The 20,934-nt window shown below is 40.9% G+C and overlaps 1 protein-coding gene and 1 pseudogene across 2 annotated transcripts in view; one reads left to right on the top strand and one right to left on the bottom strand.

The window, feature by feature from the left end:
* The window catches only part of LOC309655336 (putative E3 ubiquitin-protein ligase TRIML2 pseudogene), a 396,542-nt pseudogene that overhangs the window by 133,552 nt on the left and 242,056 nt on the right, over positions 1 to 20,934 (bottom strand). The gene's annotated exons all lie outside the window — the stretch shown is intronic.
* Positions 1 to 20,934, top strand: part of PRKCH (protein kinase C eta) — a 221,605-nt gene that overhangs the window by 62,976 nt on the left and 137,695 nt on the right. The window contains exon 2 of the mRNA XM_082450419.1: positions 7,323 to 7,386. Within this exon, the coding sequence (XP_082306545.1) occupies positions 7,323 to 7,386 (64 nt within the window). The remainder of the gene's footprint in view (positions 1 to 7,322; positions 7,387 to 20,934) is intronic.

Below are 20,934 nucleotides of genomic sequence, written 5' to 3'. Positions count from 1 at the left end.
GGGACCTGTGTAGTCCATACGCTACTGGTTTGCCGTGGAGCCATCTTGAAGTGCTTTTATATTTTACAAAGTGCTGTCAGAGTGTTTATTACAGGATAAAATACTATCATTCCCATTTTATAGGTGATGAAATGGAGGTGGTCAGATGACCTTCCAATTCAGCTCATTAGACCAAATCAACAGATATTTTTTGAGTGTTTACTTGGTTCAAGGAACTCTGCTAGGCCCTTCGGGGAATAAAAAAGTGTCAGATCCCACTGGAAAGGAGCTTACAGACTTAACTGCAAGTGATGAGATGTAAGTCTATGAAATTTTATCTGATTGTTAAGGGTATCAATAAATACTAAGATAATAATCGAGAAAGGAATTTTGAGACTGGAGGGATCGATGTGCATGTGAGATCTTCCTGGCAAAAGTTTCTTCCTTCAGCTTCTGTAGCTACATCATCTTTGCCAGGTACACTCAGCTGCTTCTTCCACCTTCAGCCTCAGGGAGCTTCTCTGGGAAATCCTGAGCACCTGGCAATGATCCTGACCCTAGGAGTCATTCAGTCAAGGTTGGAATGAGTGGATAGATGAAGAGAGAAAGGCTTTCTAAGTAGAGACAGCAGCACGAGCACAGGTGTGACTGTGACATAGTGAGGAGACGGACCTGACTAGAAGAGCAGGTTTAAAGAATGGAAATTTGAAAAACAGGTTTGGGTTAATTAGTGGGGAGCCCACGGTGCCCTGGAAAGCCAAGTAAAGGAGAGTGAGTTTTCTTCTGAAGGCACTAGGAAGCCTCTGGAGGCTTGGATGGAGGAAAGTTGATGAGAGTGGCACTTTGGAAAGGGCATTTGGGCAGAGAGAGGTAGACACTTGTTTGTTTTTATACCACAGAAGTTTTAAATTTTGATGCAGTCCAATTTATCATTTTTTTGTCACTTGTAATTTTGATGTCATATCTAAGAAACCGTTGCCTAATCCAAAGTCAGGAAAATTTATTCCTCTATTTTCTTCTAAGAGTTTTATAGTTTTAGCTCTTACTTTTAGGTCTATGATCCATTTTGAGTTCATATTTATATATGGTGTGAGGTAGGGGTCTGCTTTTATTCTTTTGCATGTGGAATCCAGTTGTCCCAGCACCATTTGTTGAAAAGAGTACTCTTTCTCCATTTAATTGTCTTGGTACTCTCCTGCCCGTTTTTAATCCCTCTCTACCACCCGTCTTATTTCCATTACCCATCCCCAGGCAACCACTGATGTTTTCTGCCACTATAGAAATTATATGTTTACAGTCAGATAAAACTATATGTTGTCTCTCTTTTTCTACGCAGAATGTTCTCTTTTGTGTTTGGCTTCTTTCATTTACTATTTTTCCATGTTGTTGCATGCATCAATAGTTTATTCTTTTTATTGTTGAATACTGTTCCATCGTATGGCTATATCATATTCTTTAAAAAGCATCTTGAGCATTTGCATACATATTTTTGAACATATGCTTGCTTTATCCTTGGTTAAACACCTAAGAGTTGAATGGCTGGATCAAATGGGAGGTGTATGTGTAACATTTTAAGAAAATGTCAAACTGTTTCCAAAGTGATAGTTCCATTTTATAGTCCCATCAGCAACATATGGGAATTCCAGTTGCTCCACATTCTTACATTTAGTATAATCAGACTTTTTAGTGTTAGCCCTCATAATAGGTAGTATTGTTATTGCATTGTGGTTTTAATTTGCATTTCCCTAATGACTAATGACGTTGAACTTGTTTTTATATACTTATTTGCCATCTTTATATTATGTCTTCTTTGGTGAAATGCAGTGATGAAGCCCATTTTTTAAAAGTTGGGTTGTTTTCTTATAGAATTTTGCAAGTTCTTTATCCAGATACAAGTGAGAAAAAAATTACACTATTTTCTCCTGATCTGTGGCCTGTCTTTCATTCTCTTGACAGTGTCTTTCAAAGAGCAGAAATTTTAATTTAGATGAGCTCCAATTTGTCAGTTTGTTTTTTCATGGATTGTGCTTTTGGTTTTATATCTAAGAAATATTTACCTAATCCAAGGTTCCAAAGATTTTCTCTGATGTATTTTTCTTGAAGTATTAAAGTATTAGGTTTTACATTTAGGTCTATGATCCATTTTGAGTTAATTTTTGTATAAGTTACAATGTGTGAGTTGAAGTTCACTATTGTGTATATGGACATCCAGTTACAGCACCATTTGTTTACACTGAGTTTTGGTGATTTATCTGTGTGTCAGAATGTCACTTTTAAAGACCATTGCTTTCTGAGTTTTGACAAGGGCCCAGGAGTTGCCCTTCTCACTAATAGAAGTGGTCTGTAGGAAAGAGGGCTTAGCATATTCACTTCTCCCTGAATGACTGTTACAGAAAGAATGCACAATACATCCATTTCTATGTGGGACCTCCATGGCACTCTGGCCTCAGCCCTGTCATGGTGGACATTCTGTAAGTGCCTCAGATGATGACAGGGTAACCCAGGCCCTGATTTGGAAGGCCATAAAGCTGACAAGGAGAGTGACTGAATGACTGGATTTGGGATCTAGTGAGCCTTGGAGCCCAGAGCAACAAGCTGAAATTCTGCAGAAAAAATATGGAGCTCTTAGGATTTGGGGCCTAAGCACTGCACAGGGTGTGAGAAGCAGAGCCTTACAGCATGTAGAAAAGATGCAAAGGTTTTAGTTGATGGCAAACTCAAGCTGGGTCACTGGGGCTTCTCAAAGTGTTCATGAAGTCTGTCGCTGCATCACTAAAGGGCACTGTCACTGTTGAAATCAAAGTTGGTGATAACCTTGCTTTGCCCTGTTAACGTCTGGTGCACCTGTGGGCTGATGTTCACTCTTCCATGGGAGCGTGGAGAAATTGGAGCATATCTGGAGGAAACCAATCAGAATGGTGAAGGAGGAGAAAACCATGTCCTCTATGAAGCTGCTTGGAGTATCCTTGCTTGTTTGTTAATTTACTCATTCACAAAACCATTTCAGTCCTCTTATGTGCAAGTCAGGGTCCTAAGGGACCAGGGCATAGTGGCTACAACATGAGGGGGTTCCAGCAATGGTCTCTATAATGGTGTGGATTTGCCCACCTGTCTAAAAGAGGTCTCGGAAGGTCTTCCTGTAAAAAGTGAGTTTTGAGTTGATTCTCGATAGACAAATAGGAGTTTGACAGGTTAAAAAGAGAAGGATTTTCTAGGTATAAAGATTGCATGCCTCAAATCACTAGGCAATAAGCTTCAGACAGGTAATGTATATTTTTCATCATTTTGACTACATTCTCCATTATACTGTCTGAACCCATAATACATTTTGTTGATCTCTAAGGTTAAAAATGAAATAATATGCCTCCCTGAAGAGTCTACAAATAATTTATAGATGCTGAGATGCGGGTTGTATGGATTTGGGATGGTAAGGACACAGCATGTGGGGCTGTGTGCCCTGCTAAGGAGTTTGGCTGTTATCATAGAAGGGAGAGGACACATAGAAGGGTTTTAAGTTAGAAAGTCACAGGGTCAGATTTTCATTTTTGAAATGTCAGTGGTAGCAGCTGGGGGATTATGAGTCTGGAGACGGAAACCAGCTAGAAGGCCCCTGCAAGAGGCAAGGTGAGGCAGGGCAGGAGGAGTGGAGAGGAAGGCGAGGGTTTAGGAGAGGCTCAGAAAGTGGACTTGGTGGGATCTGGTAGGATTATATGCACATAGTGAGGAGCCTGGGCTGCTGGGGAAATGGGGGAGTCATTTGGGGGTACATGATAAGACTTTGGACTCTGGACATGTTGAATTAAAGGGACTTGTCTTAGTGAGACACTGAGGTGGAGACTTTCAGAAAAGGTGCATATATAGGTTGGGAATAAACTGTGTGCTTGAGACTTAGGAAATGAATGTGACTACACCCTCTTGGAGGTTCTGATATTTTTGCTTTTTCTCCTACTCCTACCCTCAAAGAATCTCAGGTGGGTTTTGAAATCATGAGTCTGAATCTTCCAATGGAAGGAAAAGAGGACTCAGGAGCAGCAGGGTTTAAAGAGAGATTCATGAAGGAGGAAGTGGGCAAGAGCATCAGACACTGGCAGAGGGGTCAGCTGAGGGGAAGACGGACACATCTTTGGATCTGACCGTGGGATGTGACAAGGGTCACAGGAGCTGTTTCAGTGCCAGAGAGAGGCAGGGGGGCAGATTGTGGGAGATGGCATGGGCGTTAGAAGGTGTAGAGGGGAGGTGATAATTGTCTTTACAAATATGATTTATTCTCTTTGGCTGCCAATTTGGATAAGCCTTTTGGGGTGCAAGTGACAGAAAACCCTACTCAAACTGGCTAAAGCAAAAGGAATTTATGGGCTCAAATAACTGAAAATCCAGAAGAATCAAGCAGGGCTTGATCTAAGGCTTTAAATGACATCAAGACCTGGTCTCTTTCTGTCTCTCAGCTCTCCCTTCTTTATTGACTTCATTCTCCAGCCCAATGTGGTAGTAGGAATGGTGCCAGACACTCCTAAGTGTATGTCCTTCCAGATTACAGTTCAGCAGGAGTGAGATCGTACTTCTTCCTTGTAGATCCAGGATTCCTGATTGGACCTACTTGGATTTTGTGCCCAAACCTGCACCAGTGACCGAGGGTAGGGAGGAGCAATTACTCAGATGGCCAGATGTAGGGCGCGTGTCAGCTCCAGGCCCGTCATCTTGGCTGAGGGAATTCAGTGCTCTGTTTGGCAAGCCTGGGTCACATGTCCACTCTGGAACCAGCGGTAGACTCTCAGCTGAGCCACGGACTAATACAAGGGCAGGATGGTTCTCCAATAAAGCTGGAGTGCTCTTCCCAGAATCTGTAGAGCTAAAATATGCACTACAGCAGCAGGGGACAAAACTAGGGTCAATGAATGGAAGCTATTGGTCACTGCATTTCTGCTGTTAGAGAAGGATCTTCTCTGGGGTACAGGAATGAAAGACGCCAGCTGTGGTGGTAGTGAGTTGGCTGTCACTGGAGCTGTCTAAACAGCCACCACCATGTATAGATGCCAAACCATCGGCACTGTAGGTGAAGCAGATAACCTCGAGGGTCACATTTTCAAACCGTTTCTCTGTGGCGCACTAAGGAAGACATTTTACACTAAAACCCAGTATACCATTCTCACGCGTATAAAACTGCAAACAGAATTTTCATGGCGTGGTACTCTTCCTTACTATTTGGCGTGTTCATATTTTCTGTTCCACTTTATTCTACTTAAAAATCCCTGTTGTGTGCAACCCACTACATGGTTTTCATGTCTCACTAGTGAGTCTCGACCTGCAGTTGGTAAAACCCTGTTCTAAGGTCTGAGGTCTTAGATGGACTAACTAGGCTTACAGATGGCATTTGAGTCTGGCTTTTCCACCGTGATGGTGACTTGGGTCAAAAATGAGGATCGAACCTGTTGCACCGTGAGAGCTCCTGATTCTAAGTGCTGGAGTCTCCTGCTGTCTGTGAGAGCAGCTCCTGCCCATGGGGTGGCGTGGCCTCCTTTATGGGCCCTCGGGCAGTGTTGGAGGGAGTTTACAGGCTGGATCTCGGCGGTGGCCTGGCAGTTTGGAGGCTGGCAGCAGCTCCTTCTGTGCCAGCAGCAGTTGATGTGGTGAGGTCGAATGTGTGTGCATGTATGTGGCTCTGCCAGGCTTTTATGTTGAAGATGAGGGAGTGGCTTTTAAAAATAAAATATTTTTGACTTGAAACAAGTCAAGGCAGAGAGTGGAGACAATTAGAGACTGACATCCTGTTTAGTCATCTCTCCAGAGAGCTCTATTTTCAGAACTGTTCTATAAAGGTTCACAAGTAGTGTTAAGATAGTTAAGGGGATATTGTTAAGTTAGTAGTCGTGATGCAAGAAGCTGATTTGAACACTGGAGTGAGTTACGGCGTGGTAAGCACACTGATAACTGACTGAATGCGTAAAAAGGCAGGGTTTATAAGAATTGCCTGTTACATAGATGAAGCTCTCCGAGTCAGTATAAAACAGGCATCTTCTATTTTGAAAGAGTATAAACAGGGTGTAGTACTTAAAAATAGGTGGTGGTGAGCTCTAGGGTAAGGTCAGTGCATTTCTTTTCTTCGGTATTGGTCATCTATAGATACAATACAAAGAGTAAATAGTACTGTTAAGGCTCTTTGAGATTGTCTGACAGAAGCCATGTCAGAAATGCTGAATAATGACATCATGGACTTGGAGATGGGAGCAGTGACGCTGGGATGGTTACAGACCTTGCCCAGAGTGCAGAGCTGCTGCGGCGGTCAGACTGGAGTCCGTGTCCTGGTCTAGTTTGGACACTGTACCATGTGATTTGCAGCTTATTTAAATTTAATATTCTACCCAAAAGACCATCCATATCTATACTCAGCTTCTCTGAACCTCCCTCTCTTAGACAAAAGGTCAAAGGCAGAACTGAAGCCATAGGTTAAACCTGACAAGATTTTATTTAAGGACAATTGTAAATGTATGTATCGGAGCCCCAAAGAACCTCAGAATCCATGGCTTAGAGGTGTTCATGGGTAGTTCAAGGTTAGCATGAAGAGGGCAGAGCCTGCCTCCTGGGCCAGTGTGGTCAGAGCAGATATGGAGGGTGCTGCCCCATCCTGGGGCCGTGCTGTGTGAAGGTCTTTGGGAGACGCAAGTGTGTGCAGAGGACGGGCTCTAGTGAGAAGACGTACAGCTGCCTCGTTGGCAGAACATCTATCTTGTTTTCTCAGCTCGTAGATAAGAACTTGAAGGAACGTTGATGTTCCCATGAACAGTCGAGAGTAGTGAATGCACAGCACACGTACTGCCTTCCCTGCTGCTTCCTGAAGATGAACTGCACTCAGGTGGAAATGGTGTAGACAGAGACAGCACCCTTCTATTCAAACTCTTTACTTTCTCAAACTAAGGGTATGCAGTTGACCACGGCACATTGGTTCATTGCCTTTATGTTGCCATTATTTCTCTATTTCATACACTTGCCTCGTGGTTTAGTAAAATATTGTTCTTACAAATGGTGCACATCAGTTAGGGGTGTCTCAGAAACAGTGACCACGTGTATGGGAGCTCATCAGTATCACAGAGAGCCAAAATGGAAGGAAAACATTTGAGAGAGGGAAAACATTGCAAGAATGGTTTCATTTAGATCTACTTTTCATCCTTTACAGTTTCTTCTGCTGTCACTTGTTTCCTGCCCCTCTACTGTTCAATGAAAGACACAGATCTGATTTATGGCTGTGATTTGTGCATTGAGGCCTCTCTGTCAAGAATTATTTGAGGGCCACAAAAGAATACTTCAAAATTAGCATATAACATACAATTTTTTTTCTCTCTTTCTAGGTGGATCTGGAGCCAGAAGGGAAAGTATTTGTTGTAATAACCCTAACAGGAAGTTTCACTGAAGGTAAGAATGAATTTGGGGTGGTTTCTGGTATTTGTGTACTCTTAGTTCATACTCAGTAGGAATTTATATCATGGAGCATATAAGAAGAGCATTTCGTAAAAGACGCTTTAAAAATTGACTGTATAAACCAGGCTGGTTGGTATTTTGTTGTCTAATGGTCTATTGGTTTGGGTTGCCAGATTAAATATATTTGCTAACTCTGGCAATCTTGTGTTTTGTTTAACACACTGAGTTTTTGTTTTTATTCATCATCATCTTAGCTCTTAGTTCAAGAGGTTCTTGCCTCTTTTGGTTCATGTCTATTAAACTGTATTTTAGATTTTTGGCTTTGGACCAACCTTTTAGTTTGCCCCAGGAGTGTATTAAAAATTTAAGGATTGTGTTCTCTTCCTTATAATCTTTATCTCATTCTGTCCTTTAAGGTATTCTCTTCCTCTTCCTCTTGCACTACCTCCATCTCCCATTCCCCATATTTAAAAAATTGAGGTAAAATTTATATACAGAGAAATGAATAGATCAGAAGTGAAGAGTTTGGTTTTGACAAATGCATACAACTGTGTAACTAGTGCTCCAGTCCAGGACATAGCACATTTTCACCCCTCTGAAAGTTCCCTGTGTCCTCTCCCAGTTAATCCCCTGCTGCCAGAGGCAGTAAATGCAATGTTTTGCTTTGTTTCTTCACCATAGGTTAGTTTTGTCTATTCTGGAAGTTCATATAAATGGAACTACATAGCATGTTCTCTTTTGTGTCTGATTTCTTTGGCTCAGCGTAATTTCTGTGAGACCCATTCATGTCATTGTGTATATTAGTATTCTGTTCCTTTTTACTTATGGATATTCTGTTACATAAATGTAGCACAATTTTGTTTGCTCATTTCTCATCTTGATGGACATTTTAGAGTTTTCCCTGTTTGGGGTTATTATAAAGAATGCTTCCATAAACATTCTTGTACGTAAATTACACTTTGATTTTTCTTGGGTAAATACCTAGCAGTGGAATTGCTGGATAATAGAGTAGATACATGTTTAACTTTATAAGAAACTCTCAAATGGTTTTCCAAAGTGGTTGTGTTCTTATATTCCCACCAGCAATGTATGAGAACTCCAGTTACTCTGTATCCTCCCCAGCACTCGGTATGGTCATTCTCTTTAATTTTAGACATGCTGGTGGCTATGAAATGATATCTTGTGGTTTTAATTTGCATATCAAATTCCCTCTAATTCCTCTCTCTTTTCTGGTGGCCCTCCAGTGTTTCCAATTAATTGTTTTAGAATGTATTTCTAAATATTTTAATTGTTTTTGGTGGGAAGATTAGTCCATTACAAGCTACTCCACCGTTACTAAAATCCTTGCAAAGATCTGTAAATGTGTGGCTTCATGGTTTGTCTGTTTGGTGTTGACATTTTGCAAACTGATGACACCTTTGAGAAGTGGTTTTCTCTCGTCTCAGCCAACCCTTCTCATTCACGTGGGCAAATTGTCTTAATGTTAACATTTTTCAAGTTGTTGTCTCAATGGTCACATCTTATCTTTTGAAATTAGCAGAAACTTGGGATACTTGAACATGAAAAAACTGTCCAGATTACAGTTTGGGGGTCTTCTGCCTGCTCACAGTTCTTTTGGTTTGGCTTGGTATCTTGAACATACAGGATTTGTGAGAAAAATGAGTCTGCTCATAACTCAGTCAAATAAAATATAATGTAATATTACAGAACATTGCTGATAGAACATTCTTACAGCACACGGAACATGGGTACAGCCATGGTATAGACAAGCCCAGCAGTGAGAATAGAGGTGTGAATGAGGAGTGAGTGAGATTCTGAATGTGCTGAACTACGTTTTTGCACTGAGTGACAAGGGACCAGTGGAGTAAGGCCATGCATGTTAGACCAGGTCTGATGGTGCCATTGTTGTTACAGGACATCTTTTTTTAGAGTTACACCAGCTCTCTAGGACTAAATTTTATTAAGTTTTTATCTTCCTTAATTTTACACTAGAAACATCAGAACAATGGCTCTGGAATACTCCTCAGTATTCTTATAGTATTGGGTTGGCCAAAAAGTTTGTTTGGGTTTTCTGTGTTACAAACAAACTTTTTGGCCAACCCAATATTAATTTATTAGTTATAGTGATAAGAAGAAAGGAATGTCAAGTGTTATTTGGGATGAGTTCTTACCAGGTCATTGCAATTATATTCCTTTCAGAGGTGACCCTGCGTAAAATGGTGAGGCAGGCCGAGTTCATCTTTGGTAATTCCAACCCCCCTCTAAGTTAGTCCTTCCTGTTCTCTGCCTTCCACTGTCTCTTACTCCAGTAAGATGCCCAGGGATCTCCTCTCTCCAGGAACACTTGCTAATAAGGAAGACAGTGAATTCATGGACTAATTCACACTAAAATGATAGTGATCGCTATCTTAGCACTCTACCCCTCTTAGGTGTGCCTGCGTATTTTAAAAGATGCTAAAAGAGCTGTTTTATCCATGAGAAATAGATTTTTTTAATGTTGAAATTTCAGGATCTGTGACATCACGGTGTGGGCTGTATTTTAGAAGCTCAGGTCTGTTCTCTTTGTCTGTGGGAGCCTTGCCTTGTCAGTTTGGCTCTTAGGCCGGGGCTCAGCCTGAGCTGGCACGTTGCTGCTGCCTTAGGGCACAGCTTCCTTGTCACATGCAGAGAGCGTGATGGCTGCCTCTGTGTGTGTTGCACAAGAGGGAATGGAGCCTCCCCGCCCACACACACCTGCCTCAGCTATGGCAGCACCTGGACCTGGCACTGTGAGAGTGTCCCTGGCTTGGCCTCTCACCTGTCAGCCACCCTAGATCATCCCTGGCCCTAAAGTGACAGGTAGGCTGATAGAACATTTGGAGCTCTAGTTTCCATCTGGGATGCTGAAGGGTTTTACATAAAGAAGCAGGATGAGGTCAGGTTTGCTTGGTGTGGCTCAGGCTGTGAAGGGGGCATTGGCCTGGGATCCCAGAGGGATTGTCAGAGCTCAAGAAATGTTGGTTGATGAAAGAATGAAATAATGCCACATGCAGCAACATGGATGGACCTAGAGATTATCATGCTGGGTGAAGTAAGTTAGAGAAAGACAAATATCATATGATATCACTTGTATGTGGAATCTGAAAAAATGATACAAATGAACTTATTTACAAAACAGAAACGGACTCACAGACATAGAAAACAAATTTATGGTTACCAAAGGGGAAAGGTTGGGAGGGGCATAAATTAAGAGGTTGGGATTAACATATTCACACCACTACATATAAAATAGATAAAAAGGACCTACTGTATTGCACAGGGAACTCTACTCAATATTCTGTAATAACCTATATGTGAAAATAATCTGAAAAAGAATGGATATATGTATATGTATGACTGAATCACTTTGCTGTACAGCAGAAACTAACACAACATTGTAAATCAACTATACTCCAATATAAAGTAGAAGTTAAATTTAAAAAAAAAAAGAAGTGTTGGTTGAGCCTTGGCATGCACCTGATCTATCTCATAGGGTTGTTTTGAAGGTCAGGTGGTAGAATGCATAGAGAAGTGCTTTGCAAACTGTAGAGTGCTCTATGAAGGCACGCTAGTGGGTTCTCATCTCCGTGTTTCTGTTGTCACAGCAGCAGGAGTCCTGTCGTTCTCCCCACCCCTGCCTGGGACCCCAAGTATACTCAGCAGGTGTGTTTTATTTCGACACTGCCTTTATTTTATACTAGAAGCTTCGAGAATTTAGTGGACAATTTCTAATATGATGTTGGCTTATTGCCATGACTGTTTCCCTTTCATGGCCTCCTATAGGGGTTCTGCCATTAGCCCAGATGCTATAATCCCAAAGCTCTCCTTTAAAAAGCAGTTGCTTAAATGGAGCTGTGGTCTGTGATATACAGGACTGGCATTAGGAGCTACTGACTACTCCTTATTTCATCCTGTCTCATCTTTTCATCTTTCATTAATTGTGCTGAATTAGTAGCTAAGGCAAAAAAGTTTTTATTAAATATAAGACATGACTGAGAAATGACATGAGAAATGCCTGCTGGGTGCAGACCTGTGATCTCATCACAGATGTTGGGGAGATAAAGATGAACAAGACACGGACACTTCAAGGAGCTCATAGGAGGCAGGCAGATGCAGCCCATGTTTGCAGTGCAGGGGCCCGGGTCCCAGCATAGGAATAAGTCCAAGGCATGGTGTGATTGGATCAGCCAGGAGATTTTAGAAGAAGTTTCACAGGGTAGGTGATGTTTAAAGCAAGTTGGAATGATCAATAGAAATGTCCCAGGCCGGGAAAGATGGTTCAAGAGGGGAAGACAGTTTGTTCACAGGCATAGGGGTGAGAGAACAGTGACGGGTTCCAGAGACTGAAAGTAGTGAGAGGGGTGCCGAAGGTGAGGGAGTGCAGTGGGAGGTGTAGCAGAGACTTGGGAGGGCCTCATGCGTAGGTTTGCCCGGGACAGTCTGAGTTTGTCTGCTATACCACTGTAACTACTAACAGTGTCACCTTTCACTCTCAGAAGGGTCCCAGGTTAGAGGATAAATTGCATGGTCACACTACTTCTAGGCTAGTAGACGTGATGGGGTGCCAGTGAAGGGTTTTAAGGAATGAGAAACAAAATCTGACTTGGTAGCTGTGGGTACAAGGGACTTGGGGCTGGGGACTGTTCAGATCATAAGAGGAGCCAGGGGTGTAAACAGCCAGTAAGAGACAATTAAAGCTGTCTGAGGGAGAGGTTACTAGAGCCCAAGTTCAGTTGGAATCCGCAGGATGGATGGAGGGGAGGGGACAGCTATGAGAAATATATAGATCTCGAAACCAACAGGAATTGGCAATTCATAGGGTGTCAGGGATGCATAAGGATGAGACCCAGATGATGGTCAGAGGGATGTTGTGGAGTCCTTCACCAGGGCGGAAACATAGGAATGGAACGTGATGAATTCAGCTTTGAACAGGTGGAGTTTGAGAAGCTTGTGGGAAACCCAAGTGGAGATGTTTAGGAAGAACTAGCAATAAGGGTCTAGAGTTTGGGGCTTCCCTGGTGGTGCAGTGGTTGAGAATCCGCCTGCCAATGCAGGGGACACGGGTTCAAGCCCTGGTCTGGGAAGATCCCACATGCCGCGGTGCAACTAGGCCCGTGAGCCACAGCTACTGAGCCTGCGCGTCTGGAGCCTCTGCTCCGCAATAAGAGAGGCCGCGATGGTGAGAGGCCCGCGCACCGCGATGAAGAGTGGCCCCCGCTTGCCGCAACTAGAGAAAGCCCTCGCACAGAAACGAAGACCCAACACAGCCAAAAATAAATAAATAAATTTATAAAAAAGAAAAAAAAAAGAGTCTAGAGTTTGGCAAGAGATTGAGGCCTGAGATGTAGCTCTGGGTGCCAGTGGGAGACAGGCACAAGGATGAAGGGACCCAGTAAGAAGATTTAGAGAGAAAGCCAAGGTTGACTAAGCAGAACTCTGTGGAACACCAGTAATTAAGGACCTGGATCACATATTATAATTTGTCAAACTCACCCAAACTCTGCCGAAGGTTTACTTAATGAACACCCATTTTGTTAATATACTCGTTCAATAATATTTGAGTGCTTACTGCGTGCCAGGGACTGTTTCGCCAGATGGTAGAAATTGGCATCCAAATGGTGATAATGAAGTTTGAAGAAAGGACAGAACATAAAAGTCTTTTTGAAAAGTCATACTTGAACTGGTGTTAACAGTAGTAGCTTCACTATTTGCTGATAAAGTGTGCAGTGTGTAGGTTTATGTTTAATGCTGAGGTAAGAAGATGGTCCTGCTTGAAAACCTACAGTGAGGGCTCTTCATTAAACTGTGATGGAGCAAGAAAACTCTTCGTGGAAGTCTGTCACAGAGCTGAAGGCATAACATTATCAACTGGGTCAAAAACCCATCACCATTGTTCATCTTAAGAAAGGTGTTACCACTCTCCATCAGATACAGAATTCCCCTCAGCACTGCTGTCAAGGCACAGTTGAAGTGATTTATTATTTTGAAAGGGCTGTCTCCTGTCACTCTTTATTTCATTCTGACTAAGCCTTTCTGGAGCTAACAACTGGATTGGTCACCTAATCAAGCTGAAATTTATTAAGGCGATGAAATAGACCTGGATTTTTAATGCAGCCTCTAGATGCTGTCACTGTGGCCCTGTTTGACTGTCATTATTTTGGAGTAGTTCTTGCCTGGAAGAGTGGAGTGGCCAAAAAAAAAAAAAAAAAGATGAAGTACTGATGAAAATGCATCAAACTAAACTCATAACTGTTATAATTGGAAGAGAAGCAATACAAAGAAACTAAGTTAAAGTAGTGATATGCCCTCATGTGAGAACAAATCAAAAAAGATGTTGCTGCATTGTAATGCTATTAAGAAATACAGTCTAAGATTTAAAGAGGATAATGTAGTTTGCATAAGTGAAGTTTGCCTGGATTCAGGGTACCTCATACTTCAATGATTGGCTCACAGAGCGACAACCAGACAATGTGTGTTTCCTCATGGGAGCACACCACCCCATCTGTTGGGTAGTCTTGTCAAAAAAATCAAGCCCAAATCTGGTCAGTCTTCTGCATCTAACCACCATTGTAGATGAAATACAATGGATAGGGGCACATTTTAAATGACACCAGGAGATGCAATCAGCAAAACCCAAACTGTGGAAAAATTTGATAGGACAAGAGACTTGGTTCCTTTGACTAAAAATTGGAAGAAAAAAAGAAAAGAGAAGGAAGGAAAATCAAAATAACAGAAGAGAAACATATTAACCAGTTTCAACATGTAGAACATATCAAACACAGATTGCAAAACAATAACTCCGAGGACACAGCTGGGAAAATGGGAACAGTAACTGTATACATGATGATAGTAAGGAATTATTAACCTGATTTAGCAGTGATTGTGGCATTTTGGTTGTTTAAAATAGAGTGTCTATTAGAGATACATATTGAAATATTTACTGATGAAATGATAGCTGAGATTTACTTCAGAATATTCCAGAGGTGGGAGGAGGGGGGAGATAGGGTACAGATAAAACCAGATTAGCCACAAGCTGGCTGTTGAAGCTGGGTGATGGTTACATGTAGATTTATTATAAGTTGCTGTCTACTTTTGCATGTGTTTGAAATTCTCTTTAATAAGAAATTAAAATTACACATTTTAAAAGTCTATTTTCTAAACAAAAAACAGAATCTGAGTTGCCTCTGCAACATCCAAATGATGCTTTAACTTTGAACACATGCTACCTATTCTCATTTATAAATTAAAGCTGGTGTTTTTTGTCTGTATATATTTTATCCTTAATTCCCAATTTTTATGTATTACAAAGAGGTGAGTTAAAAAATTTAAATGACTAAAGTATTTCAGAAATATTTTAAAGGTTCTAAATAAATACCAAGCTGTGAGTCAAAAACTGCAGGTAGGAAGAGATGAGTAAGATAATTCCCTTCGTTCTGTTGTAAAGTTCTCTCTCATAATGAATGACAAGTGAATCATCTCCTATTAACAATTACATAACATTTTGCCCTTAGAAAGTTTAATTTTAAGATAGTTTCCTAAAAGAATAAAGTAAATCAAAAGAATTAATGGTAGAAGTATCTTTATGAAGATAGTAAGATGAAAGTTCTTTGTGGACATGTTTCTTCCCCAGAGTTCCCAAAGCAAACTTGAAAGTATTCTGCACCAGTTTAGGAGGAAAAAGTAACTTTTTAAAAGACAAACAAAAATGCCACCTGACAGAGCACCTGTCATTTGCGGATTTGAAGCTCGTTGAGAAAACTTCGCTAAAACTTTGAATCGCCCCCTTCTTTCAGGCTCTTATTATGTTACTTGGAACTAATAATACATTTCCCCCGGGGAAGAATATGGAAAGTGCTTGAATTTTGGTATCTGCTTATTCTTTCTACTAAGGCAGTGCATTATAATGTAGAGTAAGATTATGATCTTTTTGAACCATTTTCACTCAAATTTCCTGTGTCAAACCACTGGTTTACACATAATTATGTTCTCTGCTAAATCATTGTGGCCACATGTACCAAGGCAGATGAAACGTGTTAACTGCTTGAAGGCTGCAACCCCCAGTTTCTCACTGTATCTGACACTCTCAATGTGTGTCATTTTTAAAGGGGAAAATGTTATCTCTGATGGCAGTTGTTTTTTAGTATTCCTTTCTCATGTTTCAAGCCTGGTGACAGCTTGTTGATATACTTTTTCTTAATTTAGATTTTTTTTTAATTTTTAAATTTTATTTATTTATTTTTGGCTGCATTGGGTCTTCGTTGCTGCACACAGGCTTTCTCTAGTTGCGGCGAGCGAGGGCTGCTCTTCCTTGCGGTGCACGGGCTTCTCATTGCGGTGGCTTCTCTTGTTGCGGAGCACGGGCTCTAGGCTCGCGGGCTTCAGTAGTTGTGGCTCGCGGGCTCTAGAGCACGGGCTCAGTAGTTGTGGCGCACAGTCTTAGTTGCTCCAAGGCATGTGGGATCTTCCCGGACCAGGGATCAAACCCATGTCCCCTGCATTGGCAGGCGGATTCTTCACCACTGCACCACCAGGGAAGACCCTAGATTTTTTTTTTTTTTTTTTAAATGTATTCTTTCTGTACATTCAACCTGAGGGATGAGTGACTACTTCCGTTCTCCTGCTGGTCCAAACAGTTATGTGGCTCCCACTGGAAATGACTGCCAGGTTAGAGACAGGGTAGGAGAGAAAGAAAGGCATTGAGGGAATGGGAAAAGAAGGGGAACTGGAAAAAGAAGAAATGATCTTTTTAAAGGATTGAGACTAATCATCCCATGTCATAGTTGACCTGCTCCTCCTTTCCATGACAGCGGGCTCATTTATTGAACTCCTTCTGAGGACCAGACGCTGTGGTAGGCCTGTAATTGAGCAAGTAGCAATAGCAGCCCTTGTTTTATTTTCTTCTGGTAGCAGGATAGCCTCTTACCCTCGTAATTGATGCCCTCTGTATGTTCCTGCTATCCTATATGTTATTTCATTTGCTCCTCACAACAAACTTCTGAGGCTGCTGTGATCCTCAGTATGCAAGCTCAGAGACACTGATTTGCTATGGTCTCCTAAATAGTGAGTGCCACAGCCCAGACACAAGCTCAGACTGGCATGCTGAGGTCCAAGATCTTTCTAGGCCATCTAGCTATCTGGGAGGTGTTTCCATGTTTTATCTTTATTCTACCTTGTAAAAAAAAAGACTGTCCTTTAGGTGGTATAATCCCACCCTCCTCAGAGTTTTGTCATCTTTTAGGATAATGTCGTTTTTGCAAGGCTTTCCTTGGATTCCTCCTTCTTAAACCTAAAGATTGACATTGACCTAGGAAAGGTTCCACCTTCTCAGATACGAGGTATGGATCAGAGAGCTCTGGGAAGGCTGAGCTTAAGATTTGCTGAGTTTTACCGTCATCATCCGTAGTTTCTCTTAATGCAGGCATTAAGCTAGAACTCGGAAGAAATTAAAAGTCAAATAAACGAGTTCAGCTTAGGATATGATAGCTATATTTGCCTAGTTATACCTCAACCATCATTAGCTTCATCCTGACTACTTCTCTTACTTGCATTGCCTATTGATGATAAACTTTTAAGTGGTGTTTTTGTTCAAAATTCTTCATTTGGTTCTCAAAATGTGGTCCTGCATATCTCTGGAGGTTCCAGAGACACTTTCAAGAGGTCTGTAGTTCAAAACTATTTTCCTTATAATACTAAGATGTTCTGTCTTTTTTTTTTTTAATGTGTTGACGTTTGCACCAGTGGTGCAGAAGAAGTGGTGGGTAAAACTGCTGGTGCCTTAGAATGAATCAAGCCACCAAAGTGTACAGTTGTCAGTGTAGCCAGTGTATTCTTCCTCCCTGCAATTGTGTGGCAATTGCAGGGAGGAAGAGTTTCACTTAAGAATATCTTTGATGAAGCACTAAACATGATTAGTGTTCTTAAGCTCATCCCTTGACTATATATCTTTATAATATTCTGTGTGACAAAATGGGAAATATGCACAAGGCACTTCTGCTACATACTGCAATACTACCGTGTCTCAAGGAAGAACACTTGTATGATTGAGCTAGCCACTTTTTTTTCCCCATGGGGCACCATTTTTACTTGAAAGAATGATGGACAAACTATAGTTATGGAGACATGGGATTTTATCAGGTATTTTCTTAAAAATGAGTGAAATGAGCTTGTTACTTCAAGGCAAGCAACTGTGAGTATGCCAGTGATAAAATTGGATCCTGCAAGCCATAGGTAGAATTTTGGAAAATTTATATCCACCATATGAGCTTGTCAGCTTGCAATACTTAAAAAAGACTTTTCACATGAGTTTGTTGTTGATGTTAACAACTGTGATTTTTAATATTGTAAAATAGGTCAACATTTGGAAGAGGATCTGCATAACTCAGTAAACCCATGTTTTCAAAATGACCAATACAGAATGTTACAAAACCATGCATGGGTCAAGGATCCACTGAAAGCTGAAGATAGACTAATCGATTTAATACAACACTATAAAAAGTTCATTGATTGTTTTTAGATTCTACATTGCAACTAACTTTTAAGAAACTACCACTTGTCAAGTTTTGATGTAGAATCAAAGAAGTACCTGAAAAAGCTATTAAAACACTCTCTTTTCCACTAATCTCCATGCGAGGCTGGATTTTGTTCATATATTTCATCTAAAACAATGTTTCAGCAGATTGAATACAGAAGCAGATCTAAGAATCCAGCTGGCCCCTAAGTCACACATCAAAGAGATTTGCAAAATTGTAAAACAATGCCACTCTTCTCACTTAACTTTTTTTGCTTTAGAAAATAGTTATCTTTCATAAAAATATTATTTTTGTTAACATGCAATGGACTTGTATTAAATGAATAAATATTTTTAAAAGTCTCAATTTTAATTTCTAATATGGCAAATATTGGTAGAGAGAACCCACATAAACCAAAACTGAGTCCTTGATTTTTAAGACTATAGAAGGGTCCTGAGACCAAATTATTTTTAGAATTTCTGCGTTATTTTTCCCCTTTATCTTTCTTTCAGAAGTCCAGCACTTTTAATTTTAGTGAGAATTTAAAGAGAGGGAACTGACAAACATTTGTGTACATTCTACTGGGGACTGATGTTAGGTGACAATTAGGTGATAAACATGACAGGATAATTCAATCATTTTTTGAAACTGTAATCCTTTTTCTCTAACTGTTTTTACTGTGCAATGTACTTTTTCAGCCGGTTTTTGTTATAAGCCCTTTCTCATAAAAATAGGGAGGTCAGGAAATGACGCCCAAACAACCCAAAAGCGTATGGTGGTTTCTAACTTTAGAGATGCCTGTGATGGGTGGCTTGATGCTAAACCTTTGCTTGATTTGAGCGGAACAAGGCAGTCGCAATACTTCTGAGCAAGTGATCAGAGCTGTAAGCACTAAAAGCTGAACGGCAAAAATAGCTCAAAAGTCTATGGACAGAAGCATCGGCAGATTCACCTGATGTGACACTCACTTACTAACCAGCATGTTCATCTAAAATCAAGGTTCTTGCAAAACAGGGTTTGACTGGTATCTTCATTTTCTCAAGCTTCATGTTTTTTTAGTTGAAATTATACTCATGCAGTGTTCTCTCGGTGGATCTGAGATTTGGGAAAAACAGAAATGATTTAATTATCTGATAGAAAAATTAATTGCTCCAGAGTCTGGTTTCATTATGCTTCAATCTCATTTCCAGCAACCTCAGAGCTCTCTGCTCTTTTTGTTTCAAACGAACAAGGCAGCAGAGGTTCTGTTTGCCAGGCCAGTTACATTGACATCCCTTTTATCAGGTTTTCCCCAGTAACGCCTGTGTCAGTGGGCAGGTAAAGAGGCAGGAAGACCTGTTTCTTTCCTTCCCCCCTGAAACTTGTCTTCAGCATTAAGATTTCATCCTGGTGTCTGAAATTTCTGTTCAACACTAGCTGACTTCCTGCATGAGCTTGAGAGTGGGCGAGGGGGGCCTTAGTGCTCTAGGGTTAAAGACACATTCTTTGTGTATGTCAGAGATGGCCTTCGATTTTCTAAGTGCAACTTAGTTCTAACACTGTTTTGGAGAAAGTCAGTTGCTATCTCTGTGAATTTACTTTGGTTGCAGAATATACGGGGTTGAGCGATACTTCTAAATTATCACCGCTTGGATCCAGTGGATCAAGGGAACTCTCTCTGGACACACACAGAGTATTTGTGTATAACATTATGTGATGTATATATGCATGCATGTGTGTAGGCAAGTACTTAATAGTGACACTGAGTTTATTCTAATAGAACTCAAAAAGTGTGTAGGTGGAGACGCAAACAATTAGACAAATGAACATTGTATGCCAAGTGGTAAGTGCTATGGAAAAAATAGAGCAGAGCAAGGGGACAGAGATGAGGACTGTGTGTGTGCAGTTCTGTTCCAATCAGGTTGGTATTTGAGCTGCAGATCTGAAGGAAGGGAGGGACCATGGGGTTGTGTTGGGGGAAGAGGGGACAGGAAATACAAAGACCCTAAGGCAGGGGCGTGGTAGGTGAGTGAGAGCAGTAGGGAGAGGATCGTGGCTGAGCCTTGGGGTCCAGGGGAGGTACCAGCATCGTTTTGACACAAGGTCTGTACCCTGTTAATGTCACTGTACCCTGTTAATGTTCCCTTTTCAGGAACATACCTTTGTTAATTAAGTGAAGTTGAAGTTCACCTATATTTGATGCTGGCTTGCCATTTGGCTGATCGAACATAATCTTTCCCCTTTGGCTAGGGGCTTGAAGAGCACCATGTTTACAGCCACTTATAATGATTTAATGTAAGTTGCTAAAGCAGAAACTTTTAAATTTATCATGAAGACTTTCTCGAGTTCTGTGCATTCCATCAGGGTTTCTTATTGTTCTAAGCTACATTAGGATCCATTACACAGCTTAATAAGCATTAAAAGTTCAAATGTACTATCTGGGGATATATAACAAGTCCATGCACTGCTAAATATAATTAGCTATAATTCAATTCTAGTTATAGGTTATTAAGAAATTACTGTTATTTGTGAGCCTCACCCATCTAAAACACAGTAAATTTAGGTTCAGCTAGTCTTCTGTCTGTGAACCTGGTGGGAACTATCATTTGTTAAGTTTTAATAAATGTTAGTGACACATCTACTAAACATCTGGAAAAGTAAATAGGTTGAAGGTCAGTCTAGGTACATAGGGGACTTAGTATATACCTTTTGGAAGGTTAATTCTTACTGCATTTTGATGATCCTTTTTTCATGTAAATGAGGACACTTCCATTACCTGAGTCCTTAGATTGGGAATTACCAAGTACTGAAAATGGGGCCTTCAAAAAGTATGAAATGTCAAGAGAGGATCTATATTCTAGATCAGTGGAATCAATTGAGAATTTTGAAAAATACAGATTTTCGGGCCCCAGACTGAATCAGAATCTCTGGGGAAGAGGCCAGGGAAACAGATTCCTAATGAGCACTTAGGCTGGTTCTAATAGTTGGCCAAGTTTGGATGCCCCTGTTGTACCTTAAATCATATCTAATTTGATTA

This window comes from Balaenoptera physalus (assembly GCF_965194825.1).
Source record: "Balaenoptera physalus genome assembly, chromosome: 2".
Lineage (NCBI taxonomy): Eukaryota > Metazoa > Chordata > Mammalia > Artiodactyla > Balaenopteridae > Balaenoptera > Balaenoptera physalus.
The sequence above is the reverse complement of the archived record's forward strand: the minus strand, read 5'-3'. Positions and strand labels throughout refer to the sequence as shown.